Genomic DNA, 16,357 nt, shown 5'->3' on the forward strand with positions numbered 1-16,357 from the left:
GTGTAGGAGATAGAACCCGGATGCTGATCGTTCGAATCAACCAAAGGGCTAACTTTGACTTTTACAATTAAATATCTTTTTTTATTAATTTTAATATTTAAAGTGACAGGTATTAAATTTCCAATGATATTTTTATTTTTCAATCAACAAATTAGTAATGGCAAATTTTTTTGGTAGTTTTAAATTAATTATTATTCAGTCAATCAATAAAAAATATTTTACTAAAATTAATTTTCTTTTTTAATAATTTTTGGCTTTGTTGACCGAAAAAAATTTTTTTTTTAAATTTTAGAAGTAAATTCCACATGTGAAAATTAATAAAAATTCTTAGAAGCATTTTTTTATTATAATTGATTTGTTATAAAAATTTTTAAAATTGACACATGTTTAAATTTACGCGCGCTTTTAAAATCCCATCGTGGTTAAATTCAATTGGAGATTCACTAAAAAAATTGAGCTTTGATTGGTCGGATTAGTCCAATTAACATGCAAATAATTTTATCAGCGCGCATGCGCGATTGCTAGTGCGATATTTGCGCCATTTTGAATAATCAAGCGTCGAAGGATAATTGTGATCCGGCTTTACTGATTATATATAAAATATAAAATACGTAAACAACAAAGAAATATATACTTGTATATTTTGACGTACGGTATTATTGTTTTAGTTTTTGAAAAATGTTTTGAACAAGATTTCTTTTAATAAGTTTATTTGATGGGTTGTTGAAATACGGTGGGAAAGTTATTTTAGAACGACTATTTATAAGTTTTCCGGCTAATTTTGGGGTTGGGAGTTTATTCTTTTCTTTGGTTATGTATACGCGTCATTATTGTGTTGATTATTTAATTTGTCACATACGTTTGCTAAATATTGACTTAAAATTTATGAAATAACATATTTTATATTGATATACGGGATTAATTATATATTTTTAAATTATTGAACATATTTTTTTAAAAATAATTTATCCACAATGGTTATTATAAAAAGTTTATTTCTGGAAGCGATCAATCGACCGATTATTTATCAATCAATTGTATCGCTTAGTTTTGTTTTATTGACAACATTATTATTTTTATTTCTTAATAAAATACAACCGGACCACTACATTGACGAAGTTTTTCATATTCCGCAAACAAAAAAATACTGCAATGGTTCCTTTTTTGAGGTAAATGTGTAACCAATTATACTGAATTTAATGAAAATTAAGTTAACCGACATCTAAAAATTTTTTTTTTGTTTTAATTTAATTATTGAAAAAAAAAAAGAAATTTAAAAAAATGAGTGAATTTTTAAAAATATTATTTTTGTAATAATTGATTTCTTATAAAAAATCAAACAATTGTTAGATGTCTGCTTTATGATATTGTTTATATTACATAATGTCTTACAACTATAGAAATAAATTTGGCTTTTTCAGTGGGACCAAAAAATCACGACACTTCCCGGCCTTTACATACTATCAGCAATAATATTAGCGCCGTTTCAGCTATGTACCACAATATACTTACGTAGTATTAATCTAGCCGGTACATGTCTTAATTTGTATCTAATATACCAAATATTGAGTACAAAAAAATGGGTACAAAAATGCAAAGCTGAAAATAGAACCTGGTTACCGTTCATGGTATCAATAAGTGTAACGCTGTTACCACCGCTTTATTTTTGGCATTTTCTATATTATACTGACGTTTTATCTGTAAACTTAGTCTTAATGATGTTTTTGTTACATCAACGTCAATATTATAAAAACTCTGCGATCATAGGTAAGTTCAAATACATATATAAATACATGTATAAATTTCAAGTCAGCTAATTTTTTCTCTTTCAAAAGAATGATGAAAAACGATTTTTTTTTTTTTTTTTTTTTTTTTTAAGACAACACATTCCTTTAATTAATTCAATATAAGTAGATAAATTTTTTTAGGTCATTCTGAAATCGTTTTTTATCAACCCTCAGGCATTATTTATCTTAAACCATAAAACAATTCTTTATTAGATTTTATGGACATTTTTTATTTTATCAATAAAAATAATTTCTTACTTTAAATATGATAAAAAACTGCGATAAAATTTAATAATAGTATTAAATTGAATGTAATTTTTGTTTCAGGTGCCTTGGCAATTTTAGCGAGACAAACAAATGTTATATGGTTAATATTACTCATGGGTGAAAGAGTTCTGAGCATAATTGAAGCCGAAACTCCACAGAGTATATCAGCATTACAGGATAGAGGGATCCATGGAACGTCAATTCACGCAAGGGTGAGTGCTGTTTATAAATCTATAATTATTAGCAATAGTTAATAGTTATTCGAAAACTAAGTAATTAACTTACAGTTAATCTGGAATAACGTTCGGCATTATGTTCAACGTGGGATCCGTCCATTCGGATCATTTGTGATGCGTATGATCTTGTATTTAAAGTATCAATTAGCGGTAATACTACTATTCGTAGCATTCGTAATATGGAATAAAAGCATTGTATTAGGAGATCGTAGCGCTCATGTAGCAACAATTCATCTGCCTCAGATATTTTATTTCTCGATTTTTACTATGGCATTCTCCTGGCCTTACATGCTGCCACATGTCAAATCGTTCATACAATGGATCTGCAAACACTGGATCATCACAGGCTTATGTTTAGGAATTGTGACAGCAATTATTCACAGTAATACGCTAGTACATCCATATTTGTTAGCTGACAATAGACATTATGTTTTTTATATGTGGAACAGATTTATAGGACGTTATTACTTTGCCAAATACGCTTTAATACCTTTATATGGATTTGTAATCTACGCCACAGTGATGTGTCTCCAGGATATGAGATACTTGTCAAAAGTGTTATATGCAGGATGCATTGCTGTTGTTTTGATACCACAATTATTACTAGAACCTCGTTACTTTATAATACCGTACATATTAGTACGTTTGAGCTTGCCAGAACCAAAATTATGGCAGATGTCTTTGGAATTAATGACAACTTTAGTTATTAACTTTCTGCAATTTTATATATTTGTTACTAAAACTTTCTATTGGACTGACCAACAAGGTCCACAGCGGTTATCATGGTGATAATTTATTTATATTTAAGTATTTGAAATGACCATTGAAATAATTTAATAGGTTTAAATATAATTTGATTTTGAATACTAAATTTTTATTTAGATAATTCGTTCGGTTAAAATCATTAAAAAATTTCTTAGGTAATACAATATTTCAGATTTTATTTCACGTCAAACTTCTTTTGACACTGTAAAATCATGTTTGTAATTTAATCCGTCTGGCACTTGAAGAGCTTAAAAAAAAAGTTTCAATGTCTGGAGAAATATTTAGACAATTAAATTACATAATTTTAGTTTATCGATTACTAGCTTATTAGCGGTCTAATATATTACAAAAAAAATTATTTAATGCTTAAATTAAAATTTTTTAGCTTACATTACTAAATTATTTCTATAATTTAATAATTTGATTACTTTATCCATCACAATCGATTAAATCGATTAATATTGCCAAAATTATCATACGATTGATAATTAATAATAAAATTTTTATAAAATATATATTGTAGAAAAGTTTATAAATAATAATGACAGTAGTGATAAGGTAAAATGGTTGAAAAAATTAATAATAAATTAAGAAAGAGTATAATAGTTTATTATAACTAAGCGAGATCTTATATTTCAATATTTTACATTTTATCATTAAAACAAAGTAAATCTTAATAATTATAATCACCTTTTTTTTTTTAATTATTAAATTTATAATTAAATATAAGAATAAGTAACATTGCAGTATATACTTTGTGTATTATACAAATATAATACATTATATTTTTTCATTATCATATGTTATACTCGTCATTAAAATCAAATTCATTAATATTATAATCAAATTAACAACATATAATTATATGAATAAATAAGTAAGCAATTGAATTTATTTTTGCATTATTGTGCTCATAATGAGGTTTTTTTTTTTTTTTTTTTTTTTCTCATTAAATATTGAAATTAATATTATTGCAGTGAAAATATTTTTATTAATAAGTATTGTCTCCCAATTGAATCCACTATCCTGTGATTTAATTTATTTATTAATAAATTTATAAATTATTTTTTTAAGAAATTAATTAACTTACAACTAACTCTTATAATAAAATGTCATAGTTGTGCAAGGGACTCGATGCATTTGCTACCAATAAATATGCAAGTATGCATTTTTATTTTATAAATGCGTTATGTAACAATTTATTACATATCATATTCAATTTCTAAGCTCCATTATTTATTTATTGCTTTATTTTTATTTATAAATAGTATTAGTATTATTATTTTTTATTTATTATGTTTTTTACGTATAAATTGGAAATTTTTATTTATTAATTTTGAAGAATTAATATATAGGATAAATACTTAAAAATTTGAATATTATGTAGAGATAAAAAAAATTAAAGTTCCTTTTTATCTAAAATTCTTGTAGCAATTAAATTTTTATGTTAAAAAATTTTCAAACTACAAAAAATAACCATCAATATCTTAGATCTAGTCACGGGAATATATTTTTCAAGTTTCTGAGTATTTAGAGTATAAATTTTGAATAATTTAGTTTTTCAATTAATAAGGAGCAATAGAAGCTGCTGCACAACTCGGAAGCGCTCGAACTTTTATCACTTTTAAAAAATTATCTTATCCATAATAAGTATTAACAAGTTATTTTATTTGTTCTTTGAACTAAATCACTGGTTTATTTTCAATAACTTAATCAATTTATTACTATAATAATAATAATAATAATAATAATAGTTAATATTATTACAAAGTACAATCTTCAAAGTATTTATTTACTTAAAAAGACTGAAATGAGTGAGAAATTACAAGCCTCATAAATTTATAATTTAAAAATTATAAATACTATGTAGTAGTTATTAAAAGTTAACTAATAAATATTATTATCATTAATATAAGTTAATAATTATAAATAAAGAGGGGTCATTTATAGGCACTGGATCACATTATTAAGTGCAGTTGGTGGTTTAGCACTCGTATCAGTTATCAAAGATACCAAATATTACGGATACAGTAATAATTAGTTATTAAAAAAATTATTAAAACCTTTTTATAATAATCAAGCCTAATTATTATTATCATACTATTTGTTGTTTCAATTCAACAAGATTTGTTGAGCGATAAAGTTTCATATCAAGTGCCGCACTTGGTTCATTTTTTTTCGTCTGTGTATGCCACGCTAGTATTTTCGTACAATTATCACCAAGTAGTTCTATTTCACGCGGTTCAAAGGGGGCTAAACTACGTAAAAAACCATCCTCCTCAAACCCAGCACGATAAGGCATCGTGGCATTTGGCCTTTGGAGAAGAAATTTAACGCTGACCGCGAAACCCGCCATGTCAACAGGAAATCTACGACCTGCTACCCATCCATCGTAAAATCCACTGAACTTGCCGTCTTTTACGACCGGAGAACTCAACCCAAACTTTGTACACAATCCCACGGGAAACATTGACACTTTTTTTGTCCTCCGTATCTGAAACAATGAAAACACACGTGAGAATTATTTTTACCCGTAAATTTTTTATGCGTCTAATATTTCAGTAAAGGATTGAAAGTGTTGCTTGATATATACTTTAAATCGAGGGTAAAATAACCAATAAAAAAATCTTACTTGGGTGAAAAGATCAAGGTCGTATGTATTGTCATCATCAGCAAAGTAAAAAACTCCTTCTGTTGCGTTAGCGCGAATCCACTTGAGGCCACGATTCCTATTAGAAACACCTCGTGGTTTTACACCTTTTTTCTGTTTGTATTTTGCCGGCATTGGTGCTATAAATATTAATATTGATTGATCAATTAATTATTAAAATTATACTTATAGATTTATAATTATAATTTACCAGTTAAATGTTGAAATCTTAGACCAGTACGATTTAAAAACTTGGTAACTTCTTTTGTCGGTACTTTTGCGTCTTCTATAACTAACCAATGAACATTTTCGACCAACAACAATGTGTGAGACATTCTTATAAGCTCTGGAATCTGTTCAGGTCGCCTGTAGGTCGGTGTTATTATATAAAGTGGTGGAATTTTTTCACTTGGATTGATTGTCGTAACTTCTTGCATCCGTTGCTTGAGCTTTAAATCTTCAGACGCTCTTAAATGCATCGGCGAGGGTATTCTGGTCTTTCGAAATTGATTTATTAGTTCAGCGACTAAGATATTTTGCAAATCCGGGCTCAGACCGTGAACATTTTGAACCCACTGCACTGCCGCCCGTATCTATAAAAGTTAAATTTATTCTTTAGCTTTTTAATATACTTGAATATTTAGTTATCGATTCGAGTATATTTATAGAAAGCTCAAAGCTTGAGGAATAAAGATTCAATTCAAAATTTTATACTGCTCAGGCCACAAAATCATTTATCATAATAAAAAATAGAAAAAGGCTATCAATAGTTGATAGTGATTGATTAAACCCGGATACATTACTTTTGATTAAAAATATTAATAATTTATTTTAATCAAGGGGATTAAAGTACGTAATATTATGGGGATTTTTGTTCGATTCATCATCATCAAATGTTCAATACTTCCACTCATTAATCTTTTATTGTAGCAGTCCAATGTGAATATATACTTTTAATTTATGCACCCGATCGATAAAGTGAATAATTATATTATATGGCTGTAAATTATAAATTTAAAATTGATAGACAGAATCTATATCAGAAGTTATAATTTTAAAAATTGAGACAATAGCGACACTTGAAAATTTTTTTAATCAAAAGTCATTATTTAATAAAGCGAAATTTTATTTATTTTTTATAACACCACCCATACAAAGTTGCCGTTAATGGAAACAATCCCAACCATCGGCCGATATCTGGCAGCCAACGATTGGCCAGTTATAGGGATATGTCAACGGGCCATACTTGGTTAAACGCTGGTCGCCGTCTATTGCGGACATTAATGTTTTGCAATTAATGTCCATTTATCGCCCAAAGTCTGGCTGTTCTTGGCCAATTTGTTATTTTATAATAACACAAATTTGGGTTTTCGGAGATGCATTACGCGAAGTATAATATTTAAAAAATTAAAAAAGATATTGTAATGTTTATTTAAGATTATTATTGATACAAATAGAAGTTATATATAAACTTATATAAATAAATAAAAAAAATATATAAACTTTTATACAAGATTATCGTAAATCTAAACAAAAATAATGAGTAAATAAAACAAGACAATAAAAATTTTAAATGTGATTTTGAAGTTTGACTTGAGAAAAGGATGGCATAATTTTTTAAACAAACATATAACTATTGGAAGGATCAACTATCCCTTATTAGAAAAAGAGATTTAAAAAGATTAAAATTATTTGAAAAAATTGAAAAAGATTTGATTTTTACTACTACATAGATATACACTTTACATTGAGGTAATCTTTTTGAATCTCTTTTTCTAATAAGGGATTAGCCTAAATAGGTTTGGTGCAAATTAAATTTAGAATAAAAAAAAATAATCGTCTTCAGACATTTAAAAACTTTATACAAAAATCAACAAAATTGAGTACTAATAAATTTCATAATCTGTATATGCAGTAATAAAATATATTTCAATAATTCAAATAGCTAAGTAGAATTTTTCAGTTAGATTCCAGCATGCAGTGCAACCGGTAATGATCGAAACTTTCACGCGGACGAACCAGGTTCGATTTCCACTTCCACTTAACCTTTAAAATTTTTTCAGAATATCCGACTAGGATCGATGCTCCTGTGCTACATCTTCTACTACTTGACTTCATAACGCCAATACGACTATAGGAATCAAAAATTCTACGGCATATCGGCTAAATTTTTGGTTTTTTTTTTTTTTTTTTTTTTTTATTTTAACATACTCAGCCGATGATCAGCCATTAACGGCCCGATAACTTTTTTTAGTCGACCAGTATCCTTCGTCCGTCGATGGGCCATCCGAGGGCCGGTTTTCGAACTTTGTATGGGCAGCAAAAATTTGCTTATGTAATAAAAAATATCAATTCATCAAATATTTCAACAATTTTTTATTGAAATAACTCGTAGGTAATTGGATTATTCAATAAAATTAATTAATTTCGTTTACAAATAAACGGAATCCATTTAATTACTTTACACGAGCAGAATAAACACCGATAAAAAATATCGAGAGTGTTTTGCCGGTTGAGGTTTTATTTTTTTCCCTTTACTGATATACCGATCAATAATAATAATCATTTTATTCATCTATCTGGCTATCACTATAGCTGATCAATTTCGACTACTGATAATAATTAATAGATTGAATTTATAAGTATACGAAATAAATATATACAAAATAAATTTATATAAAAATAAGTATTCTAAAAAAATAGCATTTGCATTTTTTTTAAGTATCTAAAAGTTAATTTTTTTAACATTACCTTATCTTCGACAACTTTATTATAATTATTATCATCGTCCTCGAGCTCATTATTAGGAACATTAGCAGCACCGTAAGATACACCAGGATCACCAGCATTTAACTGATCAGTTAACTGATCAAATCTTACACCTGCTGATAAGTGGTACTGATATAGGATAACACATACGCCGACTAAAGCAACTACTCCAACCTTCATTGAGGGCTTCATTGTATCGATACCTGCAATTTAAAGCACAAGCTTGTGTTTACAATATCCTCTAACAAGTCCGCTACTTCACTACTCTCTACTACATTATTCTATCTAATCATTTCAGTTGTAGTAAAAGCTCTACAGCTAATTCTCGATTTTACGAGTAGAGTTTAACTAAATGTTTACTATTCCGACCCAATGTTGATTCATCTGTAAAGATACAGGACTTGGCTGAAAATTTAAATTGTTATTACGTTTCGCAACTTTAATATTCTCATCCAGTTCAGTTTACAAAAGTAAGATAGTCTAAATATAATTTATATACATATAGATGTTTGTTGGTTCAGTGGCGATGTATAGTGACCGATGGTTTGTTGCTTTAGTAGTATTCTCAAGCGCATTATATCATTTATTATCAAACATCCGGAGATAATGAGTCGCCGCCTACTAACTTTCAAACTTTTTCAGATGTTAGCTTTTCCGCTTTATATTGTGACTATTTGTATTTATCTTTATTAAATTTACTCATTAATTATTCGGCGTTACATTACTTTATTAATATTTTTGCATGGCTTATCACGTACTAGTTTTTTTAATGGTACACCCCAAACTCATTAGCAATTTGCAATATGCCTAATTCTCATTTTTCCAAAAATTTTATTACTTTCAAAAATGTTCGATCGATTTTCACGAAAATTAATTATAGAAGAATTTAGTCCTGATTAGAGCAATTGTATTAATTTTTTTTTTATTGAAATTGTTGCGATTCCAGCCAAAGTTACTCCAAAATTTTTGGATTTATCACGTATAAAACATTCGAAAATGATGATAAATATTTTCTACGGCAACAGGAAATTAAAAGATTCTTATCTAACTTTAAAAATAGATCTATTTTATATTTTTCGTTGTAAATTGATATTTTTTCCTACCGGAATTTTGCTAAAATATCTTTACTGAGTGCCGTGTTTTAATTAAAACTTATAATTTTTTTTATTTTTTCTAATTTATAAAAATAACTGATATTTTTACTGAGAAAATTTTTTTCTTTTAATTAAAATTTATAATTCTGCGTAAATGTTTTCTCTCTGAATGTGAAAGTAGGATATTCTAGCTTTGAGATATTTTTTTACGAACTACGAATTTACATTAATTACTGAATTCAGTGAGTAAAAAAAAAAATCAGTCTTCCATCCCTTAAATTTCATACTTAATCAGCTAAAAATTTTTATCAGTGAAAGAATGTTGAATAAATTATTTCGCTAAAAGCTTTGAAGGAAAAGAAATTATCAAGGCAGAACCCTTGAATTCTTCATATCGATTCTTATTAAATTTTCTTCCTTTTAATAAATTATTTCTTCCAAAAAAAAAAAAAAAAAAAAATTAAAACGATGGATACAAAAAATGAAAAAAATTCTTGAATAATTATTTTTAAAAATATTATATAAAAAAATAAGATTTGCAAGTCAGCATATGTGTATCATGGCTGAAACGTTTAAGCGCTTAGAACGTAAGTATACGTGTATCAGGTCAAAAAAGTAAGAGAACACATAGTAAGCATTTTTCATTAAGTTTTTATTGTCGTGTCACGGTAATCGTCAATCTTTTCTTTATAGTATGCCATATAATAGCGAGCAATCTGATCCGATAGATTTTATTAATTAAATTTTTTTAGTCTTCTAAAGCCATGTATCAGCGATACTATTATATTGAGTACTTTGAATTTTAGATAAGACTTAATCCGGATTTGTACAAGTATTAGTGTTTGCATTAAAGTTCTGTATAACTTTCAAACTAATGTTAATTCTAAATTTATCGAGCTATAAGGCTTAGCATTGATTCCAATTATCGAATAAATAGTTAAATATAAATCGATAGTTGATTCAATACAGTCTACATTTAATTATTATTTTTAAAATGACATAGATCAAAGTATCTAATAGTTATTAATATTCTGTAAGGCTATAAGTTATAAACATTCTCGTATTTAATGGAATAAAAATCAATAACTAAGATTATTAAAATGGTAGCGTGTTCAAACTTCCTTGGAATCTCAACTAAACGTTCACAGTAACTCTCTTGTAAACTTTGAGATATCTAACTACATAACAAATAATCCCGTTGCTTGAATACTCAATCTCTTTCAAAGCAGTTAATAGTTGATGGTTATTTAAAAAAAAAAAAAAAATTAAACTATTTTAGTAAGAAGATTTCCGTAAGCCGTTCATTTCTTGCGCTGATATTTACGTAACTTATTTTATTATTTTAAAGTTTTATTTGTAGATATTGCTTGAATTATTCACGTGTGCTATAAAAGACATTTCAATGAATAATATATTGTTTTAGGACAATTTTCAGTTAGTCGCTATTTTCAATCAATATACGTTTAAAGTAAATACAGTTTCAGCCAGACATAAACGTACAATTGACAGTTCGTTTTACTTATTGCATAGCTTTATAAATTTATTTGAGGTATAAATTTAAATATACCCTTAAATTCTCAACACTTGATTGTAATTGTTTAAAAAATTAATCTAGGTTTGATAGCATAGCTCGGTTGGTTAGAATTTCCATTCAGTAACTGTCAAGTGCGCGTGGAAGTAATTAAAATTTTACTGCAGTCATGTGAAATGTTAGATTAATGAAGTAGTTAATTTGAAGAATTCATCGATAAAACATTTCTTTGTTTAGTTAAACAATTAAAATGGTTATAAATGCCAGGATTGAATAAAAATGATTTATTTTCTTTTTTAAATATTTTCTTTACTTGAAAAAATAGTTTTATTATTTTTAAAAGTATAAAAGTGAAAATTGATTATTTTCAATCTGATTGTTAACTTTGGGAAAAATAAATAATATCAGTTATCATAAGTCCATTATGTAATTTTTATATTTTTATTTTTGCAAAAAAAAAAAAAAAAAAAAAAAAAAAATAAAACGGTAATTAATATAAAACTAAATTACTTATAAAGCTCTACACTTAAATAATTGAGCTGAATTTAACTACTTTTCTTATAATAACAAATTTAATTAAACACCTCAAAGTTCATTGACCCTGAAGTGTATAAACATAGTCTGTAATACTATACTCCTGTAAACGGTGATATTGCTTATGCGCAAACATTCACACAATTCAATTCGCAATTTTGTCGATTGTTTACTCAATCAACTTGTATTTTGTTCTATCAAATGTTTGCTGTATAATACATGCATTAAATTAATTTACCTATGACCTACTCCAAGAATTTTTTATCTCTCGGAAAAAAATAAAACATTTTTTTTGCGTTAACGTCATAGTTATATGTTTAATTAATAACGACCATGAAGTTTCTGATACTGTTTGCGGTTGAATGTTGGCAAATAATAAAATTGAATATCACATAGTAAACACATTCAGTTATAATGATAATAATAATAATAATTGGCGGTTATTTTATTTGGTTAGTGAGGTCAACTGATAAGTCGGCTAAAAAAAACTAAAATAACTAAACTAGCACATTTTGTTTCACACGGAACGAAAAATAGTTAAAAAAGTAACCAAAGTCAAGGAGACTGAATGAATTAGACTATGAGTAAAAGGGTTATCGAATTTCGATTTAGACTAGGTCTTTTGCTCGTATCTCGCGTCAACAATTTAACGATTTTTTTAATTCTGTTATTGCCTAATTTTCACCCGGTATATTCTATTTTTATTAGTTACATTTGGAAATTGTCCATGCATACATTTAACATATTTACTTTTTATAATATTAATATTTATTACTTTCTATAATAATAATCTTTATTAATATTAAATATTTAAATTTAAAATTAGAATTATTTATAATGGTTGAAAAAAAAAACAATAATAATAATAAAGATGCATTACATTCTGTATGTAAAATTGTAATAGAATTTGTGAATTTTGATTAGTTAGAAAATTTGAATATTCTAATCTAAGATTTTACCTCTAAGAAAGTTAGAAAACTCTCTAATTTGATTAATTAGAGAAGATTATAAAATTTAATCAAAGTTATACCGTGTAATTATTATAAGAGTAGAACATCAGTAAAGTATGCTCAAAAATTTTTAATTTCATAGCGAATTTTATAAAATTCTAAATCGAGATTTGATTTTTTCTTTCTAAACCTCATGGAAAGTTTTATCAGTGATAAAAAAAGTTAATAATAATAAAAACCGAAACGATCATTTCAAATAAAATAAACATTCACCTGGTGAAATGTAATCTCGATTATTTTTATTACTATTATTTCATGCAAATTATTTATTAGTGTATTACATACCCATATGCTATATTTGATTGATATTTCGTCTCTCGCCGTCTCGCCGTCGTCGTAAATCAAATTTTTTTTCCTGTTGATAAGAATAATTTTCTTTAATAATTAACTTATAGTTATAATAATAATAATTAGCAATTATCATGATTAATAATTCATAATATATGGTTCGATTATTAGTAAATGAAAAATATTTATGAATATTACTTAATTATTGGATAGCTATAAAAATTATTGTATAATTTTTTTATGAGCAATAAAGATAAAGAATAAACTCAGACTCGTTTTTACGATTAAACTTTGTGTTTAATATGAATAGAACGGAAATATACATCCTTTTTCATAAAATGATAATTATCATAAAAACTTAATTTATTTAACGATAATAACAATAAAAATCAAAATTTTTTGTAGTTAATTAAGTTTACACGACTTTTTTTAATTATCTGAGTCACGTAAATTAATTACTTTTCGTCAAGTATAATAATTCTAAAATATATCAATAAATTACTTTGTTTTTTCCATTATTAAAATCTTAGATTCAATTAAATAGTTTAAACGTATTTAAAAAATTCATACTCTTTTAAGGAAATTTTTTCTTTAGACTAAAATGTTATCGGCTGTTTTTTAATTAAAAAAATTACTATCGACCGCAGTGCATATCAGTATACTGATTATTTACTGTATACTTAACAACAATGACATGTAATATATTTCGTACAAAAGACAGGCATGAAAAATGGTAACATACATAATTGGACTATAAAATAAATTATCCCCGTCTGTTATTATTTGTCAGTAGCAACTTTTATTGATTAAATTTTCATTTAAATATAACAATTAATTAATTCATTAGAACTGCGTTTCACTATAACATTTATCTTCATTTTTAAAGAGTTAAAAATATTACCATAATTATAATAGTAACGGCTATTGTTTACAGTGATAATGATAATTGCATAAATATCTTAATGGATTTTTGTTTAGAGCAAAAAACAAATCGTATAATAAATGTTATCAGTTAAATGTATTTGCTAAGTAAAGAGACACAATGGATTTAGCATATCATAGAAAACTACAGACTATAATTTTCTGTACATATAACATTATTCCATTATTATATCATATCTATCGTTTTATATATACTCTAACTATAATTGTTTATTATTTATATTATGTATTATATATTTTATAATATATAATTGTTTTTTTTTCTTATGAGCTGGATGAAACCGTAAAATATGTATTTTATTGTATGGAAATGCTTTTGTTCGTTGCATTGTCAAAGAAAAGCTCTTTTAGTACATTGCACAATCACCTGAAGCTCGATAAAATCTCAGTACTATTGGAAAGGCAATTCATGAATAAGATTCATATATAAAGAAAACTATATACATTATTTTCTCTCCCTTTTATCGTGTACATTTGCATTCCTGTAGTTTTATTTTTAAAGTAAAAAAAAAATCCATCTTCTCCCTGTAGATTGGACCAATAACGAGTAAATGCAGTATTCAGTTGGAAATTATATTTTCCCGGTATTAATAATTTCACGGTCTGTTTTTAGATGGATTTTCACGAATCCGTTTTGAAGCTTTTACCACGTTGAATTGAAAAATCTTTACCCTTTTTTTTTTTGACGTATATATTGAAGATAGTTATAACTTCATTAAACTAGAAACGTATTATTAACTTTTCTTATATCTATTTGCATATAATTCTACAAAAATACCCCTCATGAAAATGTAGGGCTATTGATTATATATAATTACAATTCATAATCAAATATAATTACATAAAACTGGCTAACAACCATACATTATAGCGCGCTTCAGCTATGCAACTATTTTCTTTTATGACAATATAATTATTCTTGGTTTTAATTATTTATAACCATTTGATCCTAGAGAATTTTTTTATTTATTTGTAGCGAAACGCCTTCGGCAATTTACATAAATATGATTACATTTTTATATGTAGAATGTTTAGTAATTATGATTTTATACAATACATAGCATTTGCAAAGAGAAGATAAATTTAAATTAAAAGAAAAAAAAAATTTTTTTTAATTTAAAAGAAAAAATTTTAAAGAAATTTTTTCTGATAGTTTTTAATCACTTTTTAATAGAAAAATTTAATAGAAAACTTGAACATTTATAATAATTTATCTTATCAAATTATTTAGTTCCATAAAATAATTTTCTCTTGTGACAAAATGTCAGTATATAATCTGTCATAAAGAAGATACATCTCTGTTTGTTGTCACTAACCATGAAATTTGACAGCCATATACACATAGTCTAAATAATATATTTCTTCATCGTAAAAAGATGTTGAAAATGTTCGCATGTGTGGTTAACTACTTAAATCTCATTGGTTAAATTTTTTTTACAATTTTAAAAATTAAATATTTAATAGTAATATTTATGTGATTAAATATACCGATATTATTTTGTATTTAAATACTAATTGACAGATTTAGGCTAAACAGATAAACACCCGTTTATTTTTTTAACGAGTTTCATATGTCATAATTGTGAATTTAACAATAAAAATAATTTATTTTATTAAAAATCAAATTAAAAAAAAAAAATAACGACCTATCATATTAGTCTAATATTTTTATTTATTTTTTTTTTGCCTCAAATGAATGGGTTCTGTAAATATGTACACATACGAAGATAGACTATGTTTATCTTTTATCGTTTAGCTTCGAACGCGCATGTTACGCGTCTGTAAATATTCATATATCTGACTATATGCAAATGCGTACGTATATTCTCTTTTGGTCAATGGTAAACATAGATATCATATCTGGTTTACGCACAAATGATTGGATGAAAGCCATTAGGACCACAGTAATCGCTATCAGGTTTATGTATTCATGGGAATACCTAGCATGCTTAATATAACATTCTCGAAACGTGTTAGTATTGAATCATTCAATTCATGCCTCGAAACGGTAAGCGTAAATTCAATAGCTTCCTTGTCTGTAATATTATTGTTTTATTATTTTATTCACTTTTATCATAAATTTTCTTTTAAAAGAGATTTGTTATACCGTAAATCGATTTTTCGTTCATTATTCATTATTTATAATGATATACATTAATATACATTAAAGTATAATGTACTGTCAAAAATAATCTATTGTGCAAATATAATTCCATGTCAACGCGGATTGACTTTATGACAGGTATAACACTTTTTTATCATCCTAAAAACTCAGTTGCTACTTCTCTCTCTCTCTCTCTCTCTCTCTATCTCTTATTTTATAATAATTAAATAAAATAAAATACTATTATTGATTTTAACTATATACAAAGAGCTACTTGATTAACTTTAATTAAACTAATTTAATTTTAATGAATTCGTAGCAAGTCGTCTGCTCAATTTGTTTCGACGACTTTTTAAATTCAACTTTGTAATTTTCTATTC

General features: G+C 26.0%; 2 protein-coding genes across 5 annotated transcripts in view; one reads left to right on the forward strand and one right to left on the reverse strand.

Moving 5' to 3' along the window:
* The first annotated feature begins 569 nt into the window (after positions 1 to 569).
* Alg10 (alpha-1,2-glucosyltransferase Alg10) overlaps positions 570 to 16,357 on the forward strand; it is a 73,072-nt gene continuing 57,284 nt past the window's right edge. The window contains exons 1-4 of one of the 3 annotated variants that reach the window (XM_074239332.1): positions 570 to 1,169; positions 1,422 to 1,767; positions 2,115 to 2,266; positions 2,342 to 3,593. In XM_074239332.1, coding sequence (XP_074095433.1) covers positions 975 to 1,169; positions 1,422 to 1,767; positions 2,115 to 2,266; positions 2,342 to 3,079 — 1,431 coding nt within the window. In that variant the 5' untranslated portion in view covers positions 570 to 974 and the 3' untranslated portion in view covers positions 3,080 to 3,593. Of the gene's footprint in view, positions 1,170 to 1,421; positions 1,768 to 2,114; positions 2,267 to 2,341; positions 3,594 to 16,357 lie in introns of those variants that run through there. The other 2 variants (XM_074239334.1, XM_074239333.1) reach the window with 2 other exon arrangements.
* Glcat-p (Glucuronyltransferase P) overlaps positions 3,857 to 16,357 on the reverse strand; it is a 36,741-nt gene continuing 24,240 nt past the window's right edge. For both annotated transcript variants that reach the window (XM_074239338.1, XM_074239336.1), the window contains exons 2-6: positions 12,929 to 12,998; positions 8,457 to 8,677; positions 5,917 to 6,298; positions 5,688 to 5,845; positions 3,857 to 5,549 (exon numbers count right to left, since the gene is read on the reverse strand). In XM_074239338.1, coding sequence (XP_074095439.1) covers positions 5,151 to 5,549; positions 5,688 to 5,845; positions 5,917 to 6,298; positions 8,457 to 8,677; positions 12,929 to 12,932 — 1,164 coding nt within the window. In that variant the 5' untranslated portion in view covers positions 12,933 to 12,998 and the 3' untranslated portion in view covers positions 3,857 to 5,150. The remainder of the gene's footprint in view (positions 5,550 to 5,687; positions 5,846 to 5,916; positions 6,299 to 8,456; positions 8,678 to 12,928; positions 12,999 to 16,357) is intronic.

The sequence above is a fragment of the Cotesia typhae genome, unplaced genomic scaffold (genome assembly GCF_013202065.1).
Source record: "Cotesia typhae breed Kobodo isofemale line unplaced genomic scaffold, CoteBio_Ctyphae contig_23, whole genome shotgun sequence".
Taxonomy (NCBI): Eukaryota; Metazoa; Arthropoda; class Insecta; order Hymenoptera; family Braconidae; genus Cotesia; species Cotesia typhae.